The sequence below is a fragment of the Alligator sinensis genome, unplaced genomic scaffold (genome assembly GCF_000455745.1).
Source record: "Alligator sinensis unplaced genomic scaffold, ASM45574v1 scaffold1065_1, whole genome shotgun sequence".
NCBI lineage: Eukaryota > Metazoa > Chordata > Crocodylia > Alligatoridae > Alligator > Alligator sinensis.
The window spans coordinates 69,486-70,727 of NW_005842812.1; the positions used below are offsets into that span (position 1 = coordinate 69,486).

Genomic DNA, 1,242 nt, shown 5'->3' on the forward strand with positions numbered 1-1,242 from the left:
GTGTCCGCCCCTGCTGCTCCTGCTCCTGCTGCTGCTGCTGCAGGACAAGCTGCTGCTGCTTCAGGCCCAGGCTGGAGGGCTGCACCCCAGCCAGCTGCTTCTGCTGGGCCAGGGCTGCAGGGACAGCAGAGGAGGCCACAAGTGCATGAGGTGGGGGCTGCGCTAGTGCCATGTGGGGGCCCTGGCCCTGGCCCTGTGGGGCTCCTGCCAGGCGCTGCTGCGGCTGCTGCTGTGCCATCAGCTGCTGGGGGGCTACCAGGCCCTGCTGCCGTGCGACCAGGCCCAGCTGCATCTGTGGCCCCACCAGGCGGGGAGCCTGCGTGTCGTGGGGCTGGGGCTGGGCCGGCAGCATGGCATGCGAGGGCTGCAGAGGTGCAGTGCCGCTGGGCAGCTGGGCTGACAGTTGCTGCTTCTTCTGTAGCTCCTTCTTCTCGTGCTCCAGTAGGTCCTCAATGAGCAGCGGCAGCTCACTGGCCACCAGGGAACTCTCCATTTTGTCCAGATCATCACCTGGTGAGTGCTGGGTGTTGGCCAGGCCCAAGGCACCTCCGTCCAACTCAAACTTCTCCAGCAAGGCGCTGCCTGGTGGGGCTACCTGGCCAGGCGCCAGCCCACGCCCAGGGCCAGCATAAGGGTCCTTGTCCGAGCCAGGGGCGGCAGGGTGGCCTTTGTCAGGGAAATGGCCCATGCTGAGCCGCGCTGGCCCTGCACCCTGACTCAGGAGGGCCTGGCCTGGCTTGAGGTTCAGCCCGAGGGTAGCAGCCACTCTCTCAGCTCCCTGGAGAGCCTCAGCCTTGATGGGGCCCGGGAGCCGGTCAGGGCCGCTGGTAGTAAACTGGCAGGGTGACGTCTTCAAGCAGCCTTCCTCCAGTTTGGGCTTGATGTCTGCCGGCAGTGGGCCCATCTTGGCCTCCAGGACACTGCCCTGTGCCTTGAAGGCGGGGTCAGGGGCTGGCACGGGCCCAGAGGGGCAGGAGGCAGAGGACAACCCCATGCCCGGAGCTGGCCCCTCCTTGACCACCACCCTTTCCCTCCCAGGCGGTGCAACCTCCTTGCGCTCCCCAGCATTGGGGACCCTTGGGCCAGACGTGGGCGGCTCTGTCTTCAGCAAGGCCTCGCGCTCAGCCTTCTCATTGGCCGACTCCACCAGGCGCAGGTGCTCATTGAAGATGTCCTTCTTGTCACCGTTGTCCAGCTCGGGGTCAGTGTAGGCCAGCAGGTCAAACTCATCCCCGTTCAGCA

General features: G+C 66.3%; 1 protein-coding gene across 1 annotated transcript in view; it reads right to left on the reverse strand.

Moving 5' to 3' along the window:
• The window catches only part of KMT2D (lysine methyltransferase 2D), a 29,761-nt gene that overhangs the window by 13,043 nt on the left and 15,476 nt on the right, over positions 1-1,242 (reverse strand). Inside the window, 1 exon segment of the mRNA XM_025191366.1 lies at positions 15-1,242. This exon segment is cut by the window's right edge and continues 13 nt beyond it. Within this exon segment, the coding sequence (XP_025047151.1) occupies positions 15-1,242 (1,228 nt within the window).